This window comes from Eulemur rufifrons, chromosome 19, assembly GCF_041146395.1.
Source record: "Eulemur rufifrons isolate Redbay chromosome 19, OSU_ERuf_1, whole genome shotgun sequence".
In the NCBI taxonomy this organism is placed as follows: Eukaryota; Metazoa; Chordata; class Mammalia; order Primates; family Lemuridae; genus Eulemur; species Eulemur rufifrons.
Genome location: NC_091001.1, coordinates 61,781,026 through 61,800,796, shown reverse-complemented (window position 1 = coordinate 61,800,796; position 19,771 = coordinate 61,781,026). Strand labels below are relative to the sequence as shown.

The 19,771-nt window shown below is 44.8% G+C and overlaps 1 protein-coding gene across 2 annotated transcripts in view; it reads left to right on the top strand.

Moving 5' to 3' along the window:
• The window catches only part of ARHGAP25 (Rho GTPase activating protein 25), an 80,323-nt gene extending 61,674 nt beyond the window's left edge, over positions 1-18,649 (top strand). For both annotated transcript variants that reach the window (XM_069494273.1, XM_069494272.1), the window contains 7 exons: positions 2,194-2,401; positions 7,239-7,371; positions 9,720-9,793; positions 11,362-11,483; positions 12,310-12,506; positions 14,960-15,492; positions 17,824-18,649. In XM_069494273.1, the coding sequence (XP_069350374.1) occupies positions 2,194-2,401; positions 7,239-7,371; positions 9,720-9,793; positions 11,362-11,483; positions 12,310-12,506; positions 14,960-15,492; positions 17,824-18,031 (1,475 nt within the window). In that variant the 3' untranslated portion in view covers positions 18,032-18,649. The remainder of the gene's footprint in view (positions 1-2,193; positions 2,402-7,238; positions 7,372-9,719; positions 9,794-11,361; positions 11,484-12,309; positions 12,507-14,959; positions 15,493-17,823) is intronic.
• Positions 18,650-19,771: the final 1,122 nt, after the last annotated feature.

Sequence of the window (19,771 nt, the reverse complement as noted above, 5' to 3'; positions counted from 1 at the left end):
GGAGGGAGAGAACAGACTGAACAGACTGTTGGAGGACACAGAGAGTGCAGAGCGCTGTGCTTTAGAAACATGAGGGTGAGGTGCCTTTGGGGCCATGGCAGGATGTCAGGCCAGAAAGGCAGGTGGGTGCCAGGCCCATTGCCAACCTGGGGATGCCAGCCTTGGTTCTCAAACTTTAGCCACAGAAATATTTAATCTAACAGTCTCATTGCAATGCAACAAGTGAAGCAGACAAGAGCCCAGCAGATCCAGTTAGGGAGTACGGAGGCCCACCTACCCAGCTCCTGCTAGATCCGATACCCTCACCTCCCAGCACCAGGTGTGATGAGGGAGGGGGCTCTGAGGAACTCCCAGGGCTTTGAGAGGCAATTTGAAAAACATCACAGTGGCAATTGGGGAAGAAGCGGAAGACTGTTGAAAACCAGGGAAAAGGTGCTCAGGGAGAGCAGTGGTTTAGAAAGGTGAGTTGCTGGGAGGATTTGAACAGGTTGAGAGAAGATACTGCAGCAGTTACAGGTGAGAGAGGAGGTCGGCCTGGCCCGAGCAGTGGGTGGGAGCGGAGAGGATGCAGAAGATTCTAGAGCCTGGCACGGCTCTTTACGAAGGAATCCGAGTTAAGAGACTGGCAACAAGGGGCCAACCAGAGACAGAGGGAAGCATGGGGAGAAAGGGACTTTGCAGAGCAGTGTCCTTGGGATTGAAGTGCAAGATGCAGCAGGGCCCTGATTATGACAGAGGGAAAGTCAGGCAGGACAGGACTGAAGCCACGCCTGTCTCTGAACCAGGACACCAAGGGCTGGGAGAGAGAATGGGTAGGCAATGATTGTCCTGATCTATGAATTAGTCCTGGGGTGGGGAAACTACAGAGCCAAGGCTGACGGGGCTGGGGTGGAGCTGGTCCACACTTGCTTTGCTGGAAGCAGCGTAATTTGGAAAAATATTTTTGGAAAGAAATTTGCATACCATTGAGTAACAAAATTGTTCAAATGACTTGACCCAGCAATCCTACATGTGGGATTTTGTCCTAAGGAAATAGTCAAGAAGAACAAAATGTCTATGTTCATCCATCCAAATGTTAATTCATTACGCAATTAATTAGAAATTATGTATTGTACTATATACATTCCAGGAACTCTGCTAGACGAATGGACATGTTTGCTGTGGCAATGTTTATAATTAGAACATAGTAAACAACCTAAATTATTTAAAATGCCACAAGGGTTCAATACAGTATGAGACATCCATGGGATAGACTACAGCAATTCCCTTTATAGGGGGGTGGGGGGAAATACGTTCCAAGACCCCAGTGGATGTCTGAAACCGTGTATAGTCCTGAACCCGTATATAGTACTAAACCCTGTGTATACTGTTTGTTGGCTCTTGTAACCGAGACTGTTACTAAGTGACTACCAGGCAGGCAGTGTATGCTGCGTGGATACACTAGACAAAGGGATGATTCACGTCCCAGGTGGGCCAGAGTGGGCTGGTGTGAGATTTCATCACACTACTCAGAATGGCATGTAATTTAAAACTTATGAATTGTTTATTTCTGGAATTTTCCATGTAATATTTTCAGACCATGGGTGACTGTGGGTAACTGAAACCGTGTACAGCAAACCCTCGGATAAGGGGGAGCGTGTACTGTATTATGCCTTAATGCTCCTGGGCACAAGCAGAATTCAAAGCAGCCTGCTTGCTACTGTGGTTAAATGCACATTCTCAGGAGTTTGTATACTGCTGGGCTTGGACTGTGCCAGGCCCTAAGCTGCCTGACCTTGGCAAGTTCCCCAGCGTTTCTGAGGCTCAGTGTCTTTAATAGTAAGGTGGGTATAACATTACTACCGCCTCATGGGGTTGTTGTCAAGACTAAATGAGAAAAAGTGTGCGAAGTGCTTGGCACAATTCCTAGCACAAAAGTACTCAGCAAAAGCCAACTGTTATTTTAAATATGTAAAAACTGTGGGTCAATAGAAAAAGACTGACAGAGACTGCCCCAAATTTACAGCCCCAAATTTATAGCCCCAGGAAATATTATGAGTGACTTGTCTCCCGTGTTTTGTTTCATATCATTGCACTAAAACCTTTGAAGTTACAGGTGACACAGAAAACCCAGAAATAGGCAAACCCTTTGACCCATCAGTTCATCCACAGAAGGTGAGAATGATGGGTGGGTCCTGTGTCTCCTCTTCCCAGCGGTGTTTGGCCAGCGCTTGGATGAGACTGTGGCCTATGAGCAGAAATTTGGCCCTCATCTGGTGCCCATCCTGGTGGAGAAGTGTGCAGAGTTCATCCTTGAGCACGGCCTGAATGAAGAGGGCATCTTCCGACTGCCTGGGCAGGACAACCTGGTGAAGCAGCTGAGAGATGCTTTCGATGCCGGGGAGCGGCCCTCCTTCGACAGGTACGCTGTCCTCGCCTGCAGGGTCCTGCCTGTGCCTTCCCCTCTGCCTGGCTTGAGTGAGCGACCTCTCCATTGCAGTTGAGCTATGGGACTTGCACAGACACTTCTGAGAGCCCTGGTTTGCAACAGGAAGAGCTTTTGTTTTGCTCATACTTCTGAATCTGGGAGCCTGGAGCACAGTTAGGAGAGAGACAGTGTGAACCGGCACTAGAGCCCTGCTGGGGAGATTCAGGTGAGGTTTAGGATATTGGGTAAGGGGATGTACAGAAGATGGGACTCAGCCTAAGGCCCACCCTTCAGGGCAGATGAGGAACATGGAAGTGTCGAGCTGGCTATACGAACACTCGGTGTGATGGAGAATGCACCAGATCTAATCCAAGGTCACCAGTGGTCTTCCTTGGGGTTCCAGAAGTGGCGAGAACCAGAACTTCTCATTAGTTTCCAAGACCACAGTACTGTGTGACTCTGACTCAGTTCTGAGCCCTTTTGGAGGGAATAAGTACTGATATCTTGGCAGCCTAGTGTCCCCAAGTCTCCTCTGTGGAGGTTGCCCAGCCCTATCTGGGGCATATGAGGTGTAGTGACATTTCTTTCCACCATCCCTTCCCCCTGACCTCCTCCAGCCACTCAGCTGAGGCTCCGTTCTCTGCTGTGCTCTGCCCGAACAGTCCCCAATGTGCACCCCCTGTCTGTTGTGCAATATTTACCCAGGTTGCCTGTGTGTGCTTGTCCTGCTGGCATAAGACAGACCGTTCTTTCCAAATTACCAACATTTAGTAAGATGGGCCTGAACTCTATCCAGTTTCCAAAAGTTGAAATTCTCCAGAGCTTATTTAGGCAAAAGGGGTAGGGCTTATTCTGGGAAAATTGTGAGTACCTAAGCATCATGCTTGTGTGGTCTCTCCTTCACCCCCCGCTCTACTCACCAATGCTGCCCATTCTTCCCCTGAAGCACATCTGAGATCCATCTGTTTCTCTCCGTGCTCACAGCCAGTCTTAGTGTGTTTTTCCTGCCCTTGTCATGTAGTAAGTTAATTTACCAAGGGTGCTGTGTTTTAGCACCTAGGGTCTCCTAGGGAAGCAAGGGGTGTGGAGTTGTTACAGGAACTATACCAGGTTATGGGCAACAAATTTAGGGATCTTTCAATATCACCATAAATTGTATTTTATTATCAGGCACCTGTTCCATGACGCTCACCACCTTTATATTCAGTTTTCTTCTTACGTTTTTAATTAGCTTTGACTTGATCAAAAGATACGGGTGGGTTGTTGCTAAAGCCATGCAAACAGTGTGCCAAAAGGAGCAGAGGTGATTGCTGGGATTTGCCAAACAACTGCCTTAGGCCTTAGCTTACACACCTATAAAGTCAGCATGGGTGGTGGTGGGAGTCTTTGATTCCTGTGAAATATTGGGGACTGGAAAGAGGAGAGTTAACACACCTTGTCATGACATCTTCACCCCTAGAACTGAGGGGTGGAGCTTGCACAGAAATAGGAAGGATCACCTGGGGCTCTTCAGGGTCCTCCCAGGGCTGACTCTTGGGTTCACAGGACTCTTGAGAGAACAAGTCTGATGTGGGAGGCGTGACTGGTTCTTATTGGATTCTTGTTATTTAGTTGCATTTGAACATACTTAGGAGCCAAGGCCTCCTCTAAGAGCATGTCTCAGATTTAAGAGAAACTTCTTTTCCACCTGTAGATTATCAGGACAGAGCATCCCACAGGCCTTTTCCCGGGCATGGCAGTAAAGTCACCAGAGCCCATCTCAATGCCCAACTTTCCATTTTTTTGTCTTCTGTGATGGGATATGAGTGCCTAATATCACATTGAACTACAGAATTTTTAAATGACTTTCATATACATTTCTGATTTGACCCTCAAGACAAACCTGGAGAACAGGGTTATTGCCATTCTACAGGTGACGAAGCAGGCTTGGAAAGGTTAAGCGACTCATCTAGGGTCAGGCAGCCTGTTCCTGGTCCCTGAGGAGTAGGCTGAAGGTCTTCTCACCCCTGGGCCACTCACGACTCCAAACTGCCCCCTCCCCTTCTTTGTCCTTGCCCACCCCCTTCTACTCTCCCCCACCTCCCACCTCCCCCCACACAATTCGGGTGATGTAGTCTCAAGGCGGATCTCTTCCCCTCCCACCTCCAAGCCAGACTCACTCTCAGGAAATCATCTAATGCTGGTCACTTTCACTTCAGAGTTAATTTGCCAGTTTTGTTGACTTCTCTTGGGTTTTGGCTTCATAAACCTTTACTGTGGCTATATAATTTTTCCCCCTTGTAAAGGAAATTCTGGGAGTCAGTGAGTGGAAGAAGGGAGTCTGGGAAAACAAGGAGCACCTTCCTGGTGCCCTGACATCACACCTGTGGGCACTCACCTAGACCCTCTGTGCTGATCACCCCCAAGATCCCCTCGTTGCCTCTTTAAGATAAAGGAAAACAAAGGAGCTCTTGTTTTATGAGATTTTAGTGCAGGTGTATCTGGTATCATTAAATATTAAATATTAAATTATATAAGTATAATTTATATTAAATTATATAAATATCATATTAAATATATAAATATTAATTTTAAAATCTCCTTGTCAAGTTTCTACTAGGATGGACACTGCCTGGCCCCACAGCCGACACACTTCCCACACCTGTATTTCTGTGAGAAATGGACTTACAGACATGCCACCTTGCAAGCATGGGTGCCCCGGGGAAGGGCTGGCAGAGCCATCTGAGGGGCCCTGGGTAATCCCTGGTGCATCAGCTGTGGAGCTCAGAAGCCACCTGGCTCCTGACTTGCTCTTAGCCCTTGATTTAAAAAAAAAAAAAAAAATCATTTAAGGATGTTCCATTGGGTTGGAGGAACAGCAAACTCAGAAATAAAAATGCTGGAAACTTAGACCATAACATTGGCATCTGAGTCAGCTCTAGTACAGGGGCACCAACATTAAAACAAAGCTTTACAGAAATAATTGTATAAGTTCCATTATGTTAAGTGCTAAAAATGAAACATAGCACTCTGACAACTTAGAACAGGGGGCTTTTGACATTGTCTGGTGGATTTACGGATGTCCCCAAGAAAATGACATTTCAGCAGAGACCCAATAAACAAGAATGAGGAGTTAGCCAGGCCTCATGGACATGTTTGATCAGCATTATCTTTGGTAAAATGAATTGGGAAGGTTTCTGTAGATTTCAGCGTTCTAAGATGATTTATAGAGCTAATTGTGTTCTTTTATTATGACTTTGAAGTATCCATACTATATCTGTGGTTGTAACCCTGCCTCTTTTCTAATGTTAGATATTTTTGCTGTTTTAATTTATCCTGATTACACTGTCTAGTTGTCTTTTTTTATTGTTGTTGTTTCTCTTCAAAAGATTCCGTTTCTTGACTTATCATTTATGCTGTTTTTCTCATTTCAAATTCATTTTCTGGATTCATTCTCTGGGTGTGTTCTGAGTGCAGGAGCTCTGCACCAGGCAGTGCATGGTGAATAGACTGGACACGAGGCGGGGCAGGCTGGGCGGAGTCCTGGCCAAGGACAATGACCTCCTGAGATAGCGCAGTGACAGGAGGGGAGAGGCCTAGAAGGCTCCACCCGACTTTGAGATAATAGAACCGAGGGGATTTGGGAGACTGGTTGGGTGCAGGGTAAGGAGGGGCCCCGATCAAACAGGAGCTCCAGGATTCTGATAAAGACAACTGGATGGACTGTGACTCGGGGACTTCAGGAAAATGCCACCCCTGCAAATTGTCGAGCTGATTGTTTTTCTGCCACTTCCTTGGGAACTTCTCATCGTATTTTGACATGAGTACTTTTCCCAGCCTGGCTTTGCCTGGGTATATTTTTAGATAGTGACTCAGCAGGGAAGGATTTTCTAGAATCCCCATGTTGTGAATAGCCCCCACCCTAGATTTCCTGAGGGCAGCCATGGAGCACAGACAGAGCTCTGTGCCAGCCATTTCTCCTTTTGAGGTAGAGAGTTCCCAGGCTGCAAATGGGGAGACTTTTCAGATGACAGCTCCAACAACTGGCTATCAAAAGCACAAACAAAACAAAAATGTACACAAAGTGCTAAGGCAGAGCTTTCAATCAAGGCCCGGTGCTCTTGCTTCTGTTGCCTTAAGAGCCTCTGTTCTCCTCCTCCTGTTCAAATCCACCCCTCCCTTCCCTCCCAGGACCAGGAAGCGTATCTGCCCAGCCTACTCTACGTTCTTCCTTGCTGAAACCCAGATTCCCAGATTGTCTAGACCTGGTAACTTGAATCCTCACAGCTCTGTGGCTCAGTGAGGCCAGGAGTCCTGGGTGTCCCTCTGGTTGGCTACTGAAGTCCCAGTGCTTGGCAAAGTATCTTACACTAGTAGGCTCTCTCAATGCTTATTGGTTAAATGAGTTATTGAGTAAATATATCAATGAATCCCAGAACTATTTTAAACACTCTGGGATACTAAAGAGATCAATGGACCAAGGACATAAAGGAGTTAACACATGCAAAATTAGGAACTAATTAGACAGTGCTAATTGTGAGACACTTAATGACTTGGAGAAAGAAGAAAGTAATAAAAACTAAAATATTAAAGAAGATTTAATTAAAAAGTGGACCTTGAACTTACCTTTGAGGTAGTTGGGTGGAAGAGATAGAGGAAAAGGGGTTCAGTGTTGTTATTCCAGGAGGGGGAATTAGCAAAAATGTTTTGATCTGATTCTTCTTTATAGACTCGACTCCTCTGCAAAACTCCCCTGAATGTAGCTTATGGTTCTGCTCAATGGATCACCCAAGTGGAAGTGGGGAAAGTTTCATAGCTTCCCTTTCAAAGAGCATGGCTTATTTTCTTCCAGAGACACAGATGTGCACACCGTGGCCTCCCTGTTGAAGCTCTACCTCCGAGACCTCCCGGAGCCTGTGGTTCCCTGGAGCCAGTATGAAGGGTTCCTGCTCTGCGGGCAGCTCACGAATGCAGATGAAGCAAAGGCATGTATCTCATCGGCGTTAGTTGACCTGCTGTAGCAGAAAGTGATGGGTTTTCTGAACACTATTCTGATAGGCAACAGGAGGTCAAGGTGCACCATACCTTTTGGTGAGATACTTTGTCAAACTGAGACTTCCTGCACACCAAAAGGCAAATGAAGTCAGTCGTGGTGACCAGCAAACCATAGCCTTCATGGAATTTAATAATACAATAAAAATTTGGACTATAATCAAATACCCCTGAGTCACATTAAACATAGTAAGAAAAGAAGGATACTTCTGAGAAGGGTTTCAAGCACTATGGCCTTGCGGAGACCTACTAGGACGCAAAGACAGGCTGACCAAACTGGAGGGCAGGTGCAAGGTCAAATTGTTCAAGCTCTACAAGTGGCCAAGAGTGTCAGGCATGGTGGTTCAAGGAATGCATGTGCTGGGAAAAGGAAGGACAAGGAGATTTTCTCTGTTCTTTTCAGTCTGTAGTGTCTGTAAACACCCTCTGCAATGTCATGCTTATGAGAGTAAACAAGTTCACCAGCAGGGTTTTTGATCATGTATAAATTGTTTCTAGAGGAGCCTTATGGTCAACAACCACCATGCTGGAGTCATGATGATAAACCAACTAACCAAAAAAAGAAACTGATAAAAACCAACTAACAACAATAAACCTTCATAGTTTTTCACTAAGATTTTCAAAATTAAATGATCCATGAATACATTTGTGTTACACTGCTAATATTGGAGGCTCTAATCCCCTTAAGTAAGTTGGTTTTTATCACAACTATATTAAAAGCTCTTTCTGGCAAAGTGGTACACAGAAAAAAAACTATAAAGAAGAACTAGATTGAACTTGGATTTTGCCATTAGGCAAATTATACATCTTCTACGAAATTCCATTTATTTGCTTAGACCAATAGAACTTTCTACAGTCATGGAACTTTTATATATCTAGACTGTCCAGTGTGGTAACCACCAGCCACAGATGGCTATTTGGCACTCAAAATGTAGCTAGTGCACCTGAAGAGCTGAATTCTTAATTTTATTTTAATTTATTTAAATTTAAATAGCCATGTGTGGCAAGTAGCTACTATATTGGACAGCACAAACTTAGACAATTTTCTTAATAATATCAGCTATTCCCAGAATTTTTTTGAGGACCAAGGAGTATGACACAGGTGAGTGACTTTTTAAAAATATTGGTATAAGGGGAAGTTTATTCTCTTCTGTACTTCAGAATTTGTTATACATTCTGCTCCCCAGAATATTCATTTTAAAAATGAATGAAGAAATTTTTTCCAAAAGTAGGAAAGGAAGAGAACAATGACAATGCAGCTATGCTACAGCCATTGTAGCTATTTTCCAAACAAAAATTCGATTGCATGATCTGATGTAGGCTATTTTGTACATGACTTATTAATGTGCTGGGGAGGGAGAAGGGACATGAAAAGTCAGTTTACACAAAGTATATCAGCTCACCTTTGTGAAAGTAACAAAAATTTATGGAACAAATTTTTAAAATCAGCTAAAAAGACGAGTGTTTCAGATATTATAGCAGGTCAGCCCTCAGCTCTAGGGAAAGTAAAGGAGATGGAAGCACTGAGATGCTGTTCTCACTATAAGACTCCACCTCTGAACTTCCCCTCTTCCTCCGGCCAGACCTCCTGGCTTAAGCTTGTAATCCTAGCACTTGGGAGGCCGAGGTGGAAGGATTGCTTGAGGCCAGAAGTTTGAAACCAGCAAGAGGGAGACCCTGTCTCTACTAAAAATAGAAAAATCAGCCAGGTGTGATGGCGCGCACCAGTCGTCCCAGCTACCCAGAAGGCTGAGGCAGAAGGATCACTTGAGCCCAGGAATTTGAGGTTGCAGTGAGCTATGATGACACCACTGCATTGTAGGCCACGCAACAGAGCAAGACCCTGTCAAAAAAAAAAAAAAAAAAATCCTCCTTTTATTGCTAGTCTTAAAGTGATTCTGAGATATTTGATTATGGCCCAATTCTTTATTGGATTGCTACGTCTCAAGCATTCATTAAGCAAACAATTAGTGTATGAGTTGTCAAATAGTCCTCGCCTTAGAGTAGCTTGGGGTCAGAAGTGGGGCGGGGTGGCATAATTAAAGACAAATAAAAAATATACTTTACCAAAAACTATGACCCTGTCTATGCTATTTTTTACAATTTTCTGAGAATTTACAGTTATTTCCAAATAAATTTTGTTTTTAAACCCACAAAACTATAGGATCAGGAGTGACTGCTGAAGCGTTACACCAATACATAGATACACCAATTCTGTTGCAGGGTCTCCTAGCTGGCAAGTGGGCAGGCTCATTTACTGGTGTTAAAAATCTCTTCCCAGGCTCAGCAGGAGTTGATGAAGCAGCTCTCCATCCTTCCTCGTGACAACTATAGTCTCCTGAGCTACATCTGCAGGTGAGAGTCCCCTGGCATCAACATTACAGCTTTCAGCCGCCTCAGGAAAAGCCTTTAGTTAGAAGAGGGGGGACCATCTCTGTGAACTCAGAGATTCTGGTCCAGCACTTTGGAAGATCAACTCTATTCACGTAGCACTAAGGTAGCTTCCTGTTTCCACAAGACAATTATCAAGGATCCTGGAAAACCTGGTTTGCACATAAAATGAACATGTTCCTTCCTTCAGCCCTGCCCCAGTGATGCCCAGAGGCCTGGGACATGCAGGAGAACCCAGAATCCTCATAATGTTTCTAGACTTCTTGCCCATCTTCCTGACTCTAGACCATAATTTAGTGCCTGGGAGATATTCCTTCTGGGCCACCCTTTTCATCTTTCTTCAGCCCTTTCTGAGGCCCTGCTCTGACCTTCCCCATGGCAACATCTGGATGTGGGTGGACCCCAGTCTGACTGGGCTAGGAATCTGGATCTTCATTCCAGACAAACCTGAGTTTTGTCTTTTGTTTTTAAAAAATAATTTGTCATAGTTTCCAGATTGTAAAGGTGATAATTTACTTGATTTGGAAACCAGAAAGATACAGCAAACTGCAAATAAAAAATAAAAATTACCTACAATCCCTAAAATTCCCTCTTCCAGCAATAATCACTATCAACACTCAGGCATTTCCCCTTCTGGATGTTTTCTCTCTGTGATAGAGCTTTTCATTCATCAGCATAAATATAAGAGAACAATATTTTTAATATCAAAATGAAATTATAATATATATATAAAGGGTCGTACCCTGCCTTTTTTGGTGTAATGTTATATTGTGAGCATTTCTCTGTGTTATAAAATAGGATTATAAATGGCTCCATAGTATTTCATAATGTTTCATCATTTGGACACATCACCATTTAACAATTTCTCAGTATTTGGAATTTTATGTTGTTTCAATCTATTCATTTAAAAATGGTTTTTAGAGAGAGTATTTAGGAATTCCCTACCGATCTGTTCGGATTTTGTTGTTTTTTACTGTTGTTGTTTGCAGTGAATCTGAGAGCGTCTTGCCTCTAATGGGTAGAATTGTAGTAAAAAGTCCATGTTAGTTATTGAGCACCTGCTGAGAATTAGTGATGCTTGGTGCTCTAATCAGAGGATGAGAGCCAGGAGGAACCATGGATTCCTTGTCTCTGGGACCTTCTTACCAATAACGTTTTCCTCCCTGGAGACTTGGCGGGGTGGGTACTGAGAGCTGGGAGACATGCCTACAAAGGCAAGACAAGGGAGAGCCAGATACCTACTTTGTCCTTCTGGTCTCCTCTTGGCCCCCAGAACTGGATCCTCCCTCCTACTTATGTGAGTTTCCACCTTGCTCCCAGCAGCTGTGCAGGCCCCTCTTGGTTTCTCTCCCTTTCTTGGCCTTGGGTCTTTCAGGATAAAGCTAAACTCTTGTGGGCAGAGCAGTCTGGCCCCATTCCTGAGACCAGGAGGACAGAGTTGGGATCCATCCCTGAGTGCTTGTCGGTACCTTGAAATGCTTCCTCCTGACAACTTCCTGTTTTCTACGGTGGGGTTTCTTGGCTACCTACAGGTTCCTACATGAAATCCAGCTGAACTGTGCGGTTAACAAGATGAGTGTGGACAACCTGGCTACTGTGATTGGTGTGAATCTCATCAGGTCGAAGGTCGAAGACCCTGCTGTGATCATGAGAGGTATGGCTGGTCCTGTGGTGAAGGCAGGTGCAGAGGAAGGAACAATGACAACACTACCCCTGACGTGTGTGCACTGCTCTGCAGTCTGCCAAGCATTTTCAGCTGACTATCTCATCTGAATCCTACAATAGCTCTGTGAGGTAGGCAGGGCAGGAATTATGCCCTATTTTCAAGTCACGACAGAGGGGAGAGGTCAAGGATTTGCCCAATGGTCACACGGTACAGTAGGATACCACGGAAACAGCAGGTGTTTCTTAGCCTTTTATCACTTTTAAATAACCCTTAGCCAGACAGAGCAAACAGGTTTCATTTTATAAGCAAGTTCACAAAAAGTCTGCTTTGTAAAGCTGTGTTGAGCAGGCTTTTGAGGCTGTGTCTTAGCTCAATGGGCAAAAGTCCTGGCATAGAAGACTAACGTCTGCCATGGGGAGGGCAGTAAGCCTGGTACGTATTTGCTAGGTCTGATAAGAAAGCAGATATCATATTGGGGAGCACATCAGGAGAGAAAGATGTTTTCATTTTCTCTCCTATTATATTGCTTATTTTCCTGATCAAAAACTAATCCAATGGACTATAGGCCGAAAATAACCTCAACAGCTCCTTCTTTTACCCCACTCACATATCTTTCTTCTATTCCATCCCTTTCACCATACTCTCCTACCCCAAGTGATTAAAAAGGGTCCTGTGAGTGGCAAAATGAGGCCCCCTTTGGGCCATGTGGTTTTAGAGCCAAGTTTGGAGACACCCCCTGGGTGGAGACCCTTAAGCACTACCTGTTTCTCATCCCATGGTTCAGAACTACAAATTTCTTTCTTCTTTCTTTCAGGGACTCCTCAGATCCAAAGGGTGATGACTATGATGATCAGAGACCATGAAGTCCTCTTCCCCAAGTCCAAAGATGCACCCTTGTCGCCCCCTGCCCCGAAAAATGACCCGAAGAAACCTCCAGTGCCCCGAAGCTCTGTGGGCTGGGATGCCACCGAAGACCCCCCAATTTCTAGAACAGACAGCCTCAGTAGCATGGTAAGATGTGGAGAGCCTTCCGTTAGTCTGAGCCATTCCATGTAAGAGCTGCTCTGGGGTGGTAATTTGGGGAGTTTTGCATGGTGCAGTGGCAGTGGCAGTGGGCACAGCCGGTACACACGCATTTGAACACGTCTTAAAAGCCTGGCCTCTTTCAAAATCTAATCCCTATTAGCATTCTGGAGGGGGATAAGTGACATATGTGTCAGTCGCCCAATGACTGAGCAATGAGGATCCCCCCTGAAGCCCACTCTGAAAGAGAAACCTTTTGAAATATAGTCTGGGGAAGTTCAGTGGAAAAAGTATAGACCACATTGTAAATGTTCCGATGAGAGCTGTTGAAAAATTCCTGGTGAAAGTCCGGAGAGAACTGGCTTCCCGCTAACCCGTGAAACGTGATTCCTTCCTCAGAGTATGTGATGTGTTTGTGTAATATTTCCCATTCCCTGATAAGCCGTCTCAGCAATGTCATCCCCCTTGTTTGTACTGAAGGGTTGGAGCTCACGTTCCCAATGGCCAAAAACTCTGCTGTTTCCGAAATGTAGACTATGTGAGGGCAATAATTTATAAAGGTCAAAGATATTTATAGTGACAAATATTTTTAAAAAGAACATGTGAACCTTACATAGCAGCTTGACCTTTACATGTGGCCAAGAAATGAATTTAAGATTTCTGGTTGACCAGATCATTTACCTAGAATACTGTTAAAGATGAAAAAAAAAAGGTAGGTAGTGGTAATGGTTGTGATTTTTGTCTTAGGTGAGATCTGTCTGGACACAATGCATCTTACTAACACTCTAAAACTAAATTAAAATTTTGACATGCTCATATTTCATGTACTAAGATCATCCCAGCAGACCTTGAGAATAGCCATTGTTACACTCATTCACCACGTTTCTGCTGTTTATTGTTTGTTATGGGCAGGCACTGCTCGGGGAGCATTTAAGTAGATCACTCCTCGAGTCCTCACCGTTACATTGCTGGGCAGAATTTCTCATCCATATTTTATGATTGAGGAGCTGAGGCTCAGAGAGGTTGACCAGCTGGCCCAAGGTGGCAGCATGTTCTCAAGTAGGACTCAGATCTGGTTCTCACTTCGGGCCCAGGTGCTTCTGACCCCAGACAAGGTTGGAGGGAGAGCTTGAGCCCTGATTTTCCAGTGCTGTGTGTAGAGCTCACTCTTGCTCTCTTGCACTCTCTCACTCTCTTTCTTTTCTTTCTTTTTCTTTATAATTTAATTTTAAGATATATAATATATACACATGGTTCAAAAAAATCAGGAAGATAGAAAAGATATACACGGAGAGGCCTTGCTCCCTCCTCATTCTCACCCACCCCAGCCCTCCCTGTCTTTATTAGTTTCTTATTTGTCCTTCCAGTGTTCTTTATGCAAATATAAGAAGAATGAATGTAAATAATTTACCTCCCTTTTTACACAAAATGTAGTAGAATTTCTCTTTCTCTCCTTTCTTCTCCCTACACACACATACATACATACATACATACACCCCTACCTCTATATATTGCATTTTTGTACTTAACGGTATACCCTGGGGACTTTTTCATGTCAATACATAGACAACTCCCTCCCATGACCTAATTTTTTGGGCAGGTGTGTGTATAGTGTTCCATTCTGCAGCTGTACCATAACCTACTCAGCCAGCCTCTATAGATGAGCAGGTTGTTTTCAGTCCTTTACATTACAAACAAGGCTGCAATGAGTAACCTTGATCAGACCTTTTGTACTCAGGCAGATGTATTTCTGGGGTAAGTTTCCAGAAGAGGAATTTCTGGGTCAGAGGGTAAATATATTTGAATGTGTCATTTTGATAAAAATTCTTGGAATTTGTGCCTTGTATACTTCCAAAAACAATGCATGAAAGAACTTGTTTCCCTGCAGTTTCATCAACAAGAGGGTGTTGTCAAATTCTGGGGGTTTGCCCATCTGATAGGTGAGAACTGGCATTTCAGTAATTTTAATTTTTTTTTCTCTTTTTTTTTTCATTTTTTTTTTTTTTTGTTTTTCAGCTCATTTTGGGGGTACAAAAGTTCAGGCTATATATATTGCCCATGCCTCCCCATCCCCCCGAGTAATTTTAATTTTGACTTGAGTTTCTCATGTTATGAGAGAGGCTGAATATCTGTTCTTATGTGCAAGGACCGGTTGCATTTGTGAACAGTCTGATCTTGTTCTTTGCCCATAATTATACTGGTTGTTGGTTTTTTTCTTCTCATTGATTTTAGTGAGCACTTCATCTCTAGAGTGTGAGTTCCTTTACGTGCAATATCCTTTTGGGAAAAATGACATGCAGATAATCAACTAATGTGATAAATTAAGAGATGGGCTTCTAATTAAGAGTTTCATAGGTGTACAACCAGGAAACATTTCCTGTCTTACATTGGGGCAGGGCAAAACCCATGGTTTATAACATCCTTGCATATTTTTTTTCTAGACAAGTGACTCAGACACAACCAGCCCCACTGGACAACAGCCGAGGGACGGGCATCTGGAGGACAGCAGCAAAGGCCCCAAGGAAAAGCCAGGAGATTGGAAAGTGGAATCTCGAAAAAGGACACAAACGCTCCCTAACCGGAAATGCTTCTTGACATCAGCTTTCCAAGGTGCCAACAGCAGCAAAGTGGAGATCTTTAAAAATGAGTTCTGGTCACCTTCCTCGGAGTCTAAGGCAGGAGAAGGGCACAGGAGAGCAATGTCTCAAGATTTGCGCCACTTTGCTGACGCCCAGCGGACTTCCACCTACGATAATGTCCCTGCCTCGCCAGGGTCCCCTGGGGCCGAAGCAGGTGCACTTTCTTCCCAGGCCTGTGACTCCAAGAGGGAGACTCTTGCCAGCCCAAACTCTGAAACTGGGCCTGGAAAAAAGAACTCTGAAGAAGAGGAACTTGATTCTTTGCAGAGGATGGTCCAGGAGCTCCGAAAGGAAATAGAAACACAGAAGCAAATGTATGAGGAACAAATTAAAAAGTAAGTCACATACAGAGAAGCACTGGCCAGCACTTGGCTTCCGTCTTTAGAAACAATAGAGATTGTTTTCATCTGCCAAAGAAATCACATTATAAAACTTCAGTTTGGGAAGATGGTAATCTACAGCAGTCAGCCCTACTATGGGTAAAGGGGATGATGAGGTGGCTAAATTAGTGCTCTATATTTGATTATGTTTATGAAGATTTAAATATCTAGCTTAAGTAGCTTAATCAACAATTCCCAAAGAATGGTTCTTTAAGGATCAATATGCTTTCATGCATTCAAAGGAACTTTAAAAATTTTTCATAGAAATGTCATTTATTGATTCTGCGAATATTTCTTAAGCCCCTGCTCTGAGCCAGGCACCCCTCCAGGTTTTAGGGAATAGTACTGAACAAAAGAGACAAAAGTCCCTGCATGTACAGAGCTTTTATTCTAGTGGGGACAGATAGACAATAAAATATATATATATATATAAAACATAAAATATATGTTATGTCAGCTGGTGGAGAAAAATAATGTGAGTCAAAAGGTTGGAAAGTTCAAGGAGGGGACTCTAATGTGAAATGGGGGGGGGCAGGGAAGGCCTTCCTGAGAAGGCAGCATGTAAGGAAAGGCCTGCAGGAGATGAGGGAACAGATGGGTGGCTGGGGGAAGAGCATGGCAGGGCGGAACAGAAGTGCACGGCCAAGGCCAGGAGAAGGGAGCAGGACCACCAGGGTCCTGCACAGCGAGCGTGGGAGCAGCTGGCGCAGGGGAAAGTAACTGGTAGGAGATGAGGGCAGAGAAGTGCAGGAGGCCAGGGTTTCGTCAGCCACCGGAAAGCCTGAGTGAGATGGAAGCTTCTGGACTCTTTCAACCTGGCTTATGCTTCATGGGACCCCTGGCTGCAGGAGGCAAACAGAGGTGGGAGGCCGGTTGGGAAGCCATTGCCACAATCACATGCAAATTCCCTAGATACTTGGACACAATTTGTTCTGTTGGGTAGATAAAGTATTTCCTTGAAATCTTTTTCACACTAGTGATCGGGCAGCAAATTCTTTTTCATGGGGGAAAGCTTCAGTCCAGCCATGCCCCTATCAACATTAGTCATGAAGCAGTGAAACATGAATTTGGGGGGCTTTCCTATTTATGGATAGGGCTTGGTTCATTAAGACTCAGGTACCTGAAAGAAAGACTTCTGTGGGTCTTCATCCAGTGTTCCCTATGGAGGGCTGCCATCTAGAAGCACGATGTAGCTCCTTTGTCTGAGAACCTGATATCAATCATCTGTAGAATTACAAGGCATCTGTGGCATCTTGGCAATGACCCAAGCAGTCCCAAAGAAGGCTACGCAGCACTCTAACTAAGAGTATTATTGACAGAGTAGGAAAAGACAGGCCACTGCAGAGGTGGCTGCTCCTCCTGAATGGCACAGAATCCACCTGTCAGGGAAGCCTCCCATGCCAGGCTCACAGCCCACGGAGTCTACCCCCGACTAGGACCAGTGGTCAGGGACTAGCACAGTGTCTCACTCGGGATTTCCCCCAGAGCCAGAGGGGTATGAGAAACTTGGAGAAGAAAACTAGATTTGTAATGAGAGGGTCAGAAGGAATGAGACCAATTTAGCTTTAAGAAGAGATAGGCAGGGGTAGGCAAGGCTCTGAAGAGGGGCCGTTACCTGCAAAATGGGCCAAGGCCTTGAAGATAGAACCCAAGGCACAGGCCCAAATGGGAGTGCAAGTCTCCATGTGGAAATGGCCAGGCCATCTGGGGAGAAGGGAGGCAGCACCCCACAAAATGAAATTCTGCAGCAAATTTCCAATGAGACAATCAATCTCTCCTACAGGCCTAAAATTCCGTTGTTTGCCTTAAAAGGTGTCATATGATATGTACACTCATTTCTAAGGGTTAATTCCGCCCTGCCTGGCGGGGAGGCACCTAGGACTACATTAGGATTTTGGTCAATAGCAATGAAAAGCCTGGGAATTCAGGAATCCTGCAGACATGCAGGTCTTTAACATAGAGTGGGATTCAGAAGTGAGGGTGGGACTGCCAGGACCACTGTTCCCCAAAGGGCAGTTCCCTTTGCTTCTCCAGATCTCGATCCCTAGGAGACCCTTACTAAGAGGGGGTGCTAGTCTGTTCTCGCCACTGAAGCAGGAGCAGGCACTTGTGTGCACAGAGGGGTGAGGGCTCTGGAATATGGGTGAGGCTGCCACAGTTTCCACTGAGCAGGGCTGGTACAAGGTGCTGTGGGGATGAAAATATATATACTAGACTGGAGGTTGTGAGCCAGGAAGTGTCTGGAATTAATGCCCTATCTTTCATTCTTTTCTTTCCTTCCTCTAGCCTTGAGAAGGAAAATTATGACGTCTGGGCTAAGGTGGTGAGGCTCAATGAAGAACTGGAGAAGGAAAAGAAGAAGTTTGCAGCCTTGGAGATCAGCCTCCGCAATGTGGAGCGCTCCCGGGAGGACGTTGAGAGGAGGAACAAGGCCTTGGAAGAAGAAGTCAAGGCATTTGTCAAATCAATGAAGGAACCCAAGCCTGAGGCTTGAGAGTCCCAGGAATACTGCAGGGACAGCCCGAGAGGCCCAACTCTGCTGCCTTTCTCGGTGCTGCCTGACAACTGGGAAGCAAAATTACTCTCTAAGAGGGAAAGGACATTTTGGGGGAAAACATCACATTTCCCGGTAAATCAATCAATGGAGTTTGCAAGAAGATGAGGGTGAGCATGGACAGGTGTGGACATCTGTGACTGCATATTGCTGTATTCAAAGGGATTGCATTATTGCACTGTGGTCTCAGGCAGAATGAGATGGAACCTTCCGTGGCTAGATGGCCATGTCCAATGGAGACATTGAAGCAGGCCACATCTCAGGACCCAGGCAACAGGCTGGCCTCCACAGAGGCTGGGCTGAGGTGGTAGTTCTTTGTTTTCTGTGTGGAACAACTCACCTTGTCAGCCTCGGGGCATCGCTGAGACACAGGGCAGAAAAGGATATTCAGCTTAAGAGTGCTCAACCATGGAGTGCTCTGTTTTGAGAGGCCGTACCTGCTAAAGCCAGAACCCCATTCTGCTGCCCCCACCACAGTGCACATTCTCCAGGGGTTCTCAAACATTTTTAGACTAAGACACAACAAGCAATAAACTGTATTTATAAAAAGAAAATTGATAGAAAATTATATTCAAATAAAGCAAAAAAAAAAAAAAAAAAAAAGCAAGGCTATTGCTAATCCATACAGTACCTTTGTGAGAATTAGTAAAAGACACCCCTTCCTTGGGGTAGATGCATCCTTCTCTGGGCACATGGCTTAGTGATCAGGGTACGGGCTGGATTCCAGTCCCCAACTTGCCTTTCAGTGGCCACAGTTGTGTACGGAGGGGCTGGAAACCTCCTCAGAGACTAGTCGTGGGTGTAGATAGTAGTAGTCATGATCATAACATTTTTTTTCTGTTTAACCATAATGTGAGTGATTTCACCCTTTAAAGGGACATCAGGCACTAGACAACAGCTGGGAGAGGGGCCTTCCTAGAGGATGGCTGACTATTCCTCCTCTATGTCAACTGGCAGAGCCCCGTGGTCAGGCCCCAAGCCCCTAGGTAGGTTGGTTGGCTCTTTTATGGTTTTTTTTTTTTTTTTTACCATTCTAATTAGGTAGTCTCTGAGCTTTCTTGACTATGTACCCCATCAGTAGAAACTGTTTGTGCATACACCCCCCAATATAAGTATATTTATTTATTTATAAATTATATGCAGGTACTACTATATTACTACATTGTCTATGTTGTAAAACATACACAGGACAGAAAAAGAATAATGATAAGTCAAAAACAAAGATCAGTAGGTGTTCCCAAATGTGCTCTCAGCTCTGGAGACCCCTGGCCCAGTTTCCCAGCAGGTGTCACCTGTACCGAGTTTACATCTTCCAGCCCATTTCTCCCGTACATTTACCTGAAGCCCCGTGGCTTAGTGGTTTGAAATCTGTGGTTGCCACAGTGAGAGTTTAACCTCAACAGAGGAAGCACATGGGCCTCCTCTGTTCTTCCTTTTTCTCTCTTTGTCTTCATCACTCTGGTAAGTCCCCTTGCCTATGGCCATGACTGATTACCCACAGTGTGACAGGGACAGACAGGAGGGTCAGTCTTTCTTGGTCCTGCTACTCAGGCCTTGCCCTGCCAACCCCAGCCCTGGGAGGACAGGATTGATGGTTCCTCTCCCAGGCCTGTTTGCGGAAGAGTGGGGGGGAAATTGATCTGGAACATTATTAAGAAAAGCAATAAAATATTTGATTTC